The 1294-nt window shown below is 40.6% G+C and overlaps 1 protein-coding gene across 1 annotated transcript in view; it reads left to right on the forward strand.

The window, feature by feature from the left end:
- The first annotated feature begins 436 nt into the window (after window positions 1-436).
- Window positions 437-1294, forward strand: part of LOC107104216 (desmoglein-3-like) — a 6913-nt gene continuing 6055 nt past the window's right edge. Inside the window, exon 1 of the mRNA XM_015404160.1 lies at window positions 437-683. Within this exon, the coding sequence (XP_015259646.1) occupies window positions 497-683 (187 nt within the window). The 5' untranslated portion in view covers window positions 437-496. The remainder of the gene's footprint in view (window positions 684-1294) is intronic.

Raw genomic sequence — 1294 nt, forward strand, 5'->3', positions numbered from 1 at the left:
AAAACAAAACAAATAAGAAGTTTGCCTTTTTCTCCTTTAAATTAAAATCTTGTGTAATACTATTTTAATTTCTTTCAAAACATCCATTATCTCCTGGGGCACCGGCGTGGGGCAGGCCTCCCCGGTAGGGGGTCGCTGGTTTACAGTACAGCAAAAGATGCTCTTTATAACTTCACATTTGACATTCAAAAGGGGGATATATTTTTACTGCTATGTCTTTTACTTTGTCTGCCTGAAATGTATAGCACTTAAAAATTTACAAAAATTAATAAAAAAAAATTATAAATGTTGTTATCCCTATTGGAAGAAATTTGTGATTCAAGATGTTTCTGACATATTACAATTATTTTTGTTTTTTTAAATTGCTTCTATTTTGATAAGCAAATTTCTCTTTAATCTCCGATGAACTCTGATGATCAAATCATTGTTGGATCCAACAGAGACTGCAGCTATTTTGAGGGTGGAGGAGGAGCTTTGGCCTGGTGTCTATAAACTGATGGTGGAGGTGAAAGACCAGCAGGGAAAGTCTTGTGAAACCCCACAAAAGTTGAATGTCCATGTCTGTGTCTGCGAGGATGGAGATGTCTGTGCAAACCGAGCCTACATGGGTGGGACTGAGAAGCTGTCGGAGCTTGGAGCTGCAGCCATCGGCCTGCTTTTTCTGGGACTGCTGCTTTTACTGCGTAAGTATGATGGAGTTTAAACTACTTTAAGGATCATACTTTACCCTTTAGCAGCTCTCAGTCCCCATTATCTTTTTAAGCCTTTCCTTTAAGCCACGGGTGATCTAGCTTTAGTTAGTAGGACGATGATGATTTGCCCACACTGAGCTGGGTACAGTCACTACTGATATTGGTGTCCTTTCCACAAGGTTGGAAGAACCTTAAAACAACCTAACAGGGCTGACTCAGCTCCCTCTTCTGATCTTGGTGCATTTCTTTTTGGCACAAGTGGCCTCTGGACAGCTTGTTTATACATGGTGGCTAAAACAGGGTGTTGCTATGTTGCTATGTGCATTCCATTCAATTCAATTTACTTCTATAGCACCAATTTACATCATGTCATCCAAAGTACTTTACAGTTCAACAGATCATCCAGTGAAATTGGTTCAAAATTTTCTATCAAAGGAAAACTCTTCAGCAATCTCTCACACCAGGCATGCTTGTAGCGACAGTGGAGAGGAAAAACTCCCTTTAACAGGAAGAAACCTCCAGCAGAACCAGGCTCAGTGTGAGTGGCCATCTGCTGAGGCCCACTAGGGTTCAAGGAGACAGAAGCAGACATAGAAAAAGAA

The sequence above is a fragment of the Cyprinodon variegatus genome, unplaced genomic scaffold, assembly GCF_000732505.1.
Source record: "Cyprinodon variegatus isolate N-32 unplaced genomic scaffold, C_variegatus-1.0 Scaffold1653, whole genome shotgun sequence".
NCBI classification, from domain to species: domain Eukaryota; kingdom Metazoa; phylum Chordata; class Actinopteri; order Cyprinodontiformes; family Cyprinodontidae; genus Cyprinodon; species Cyprinodon variegatus.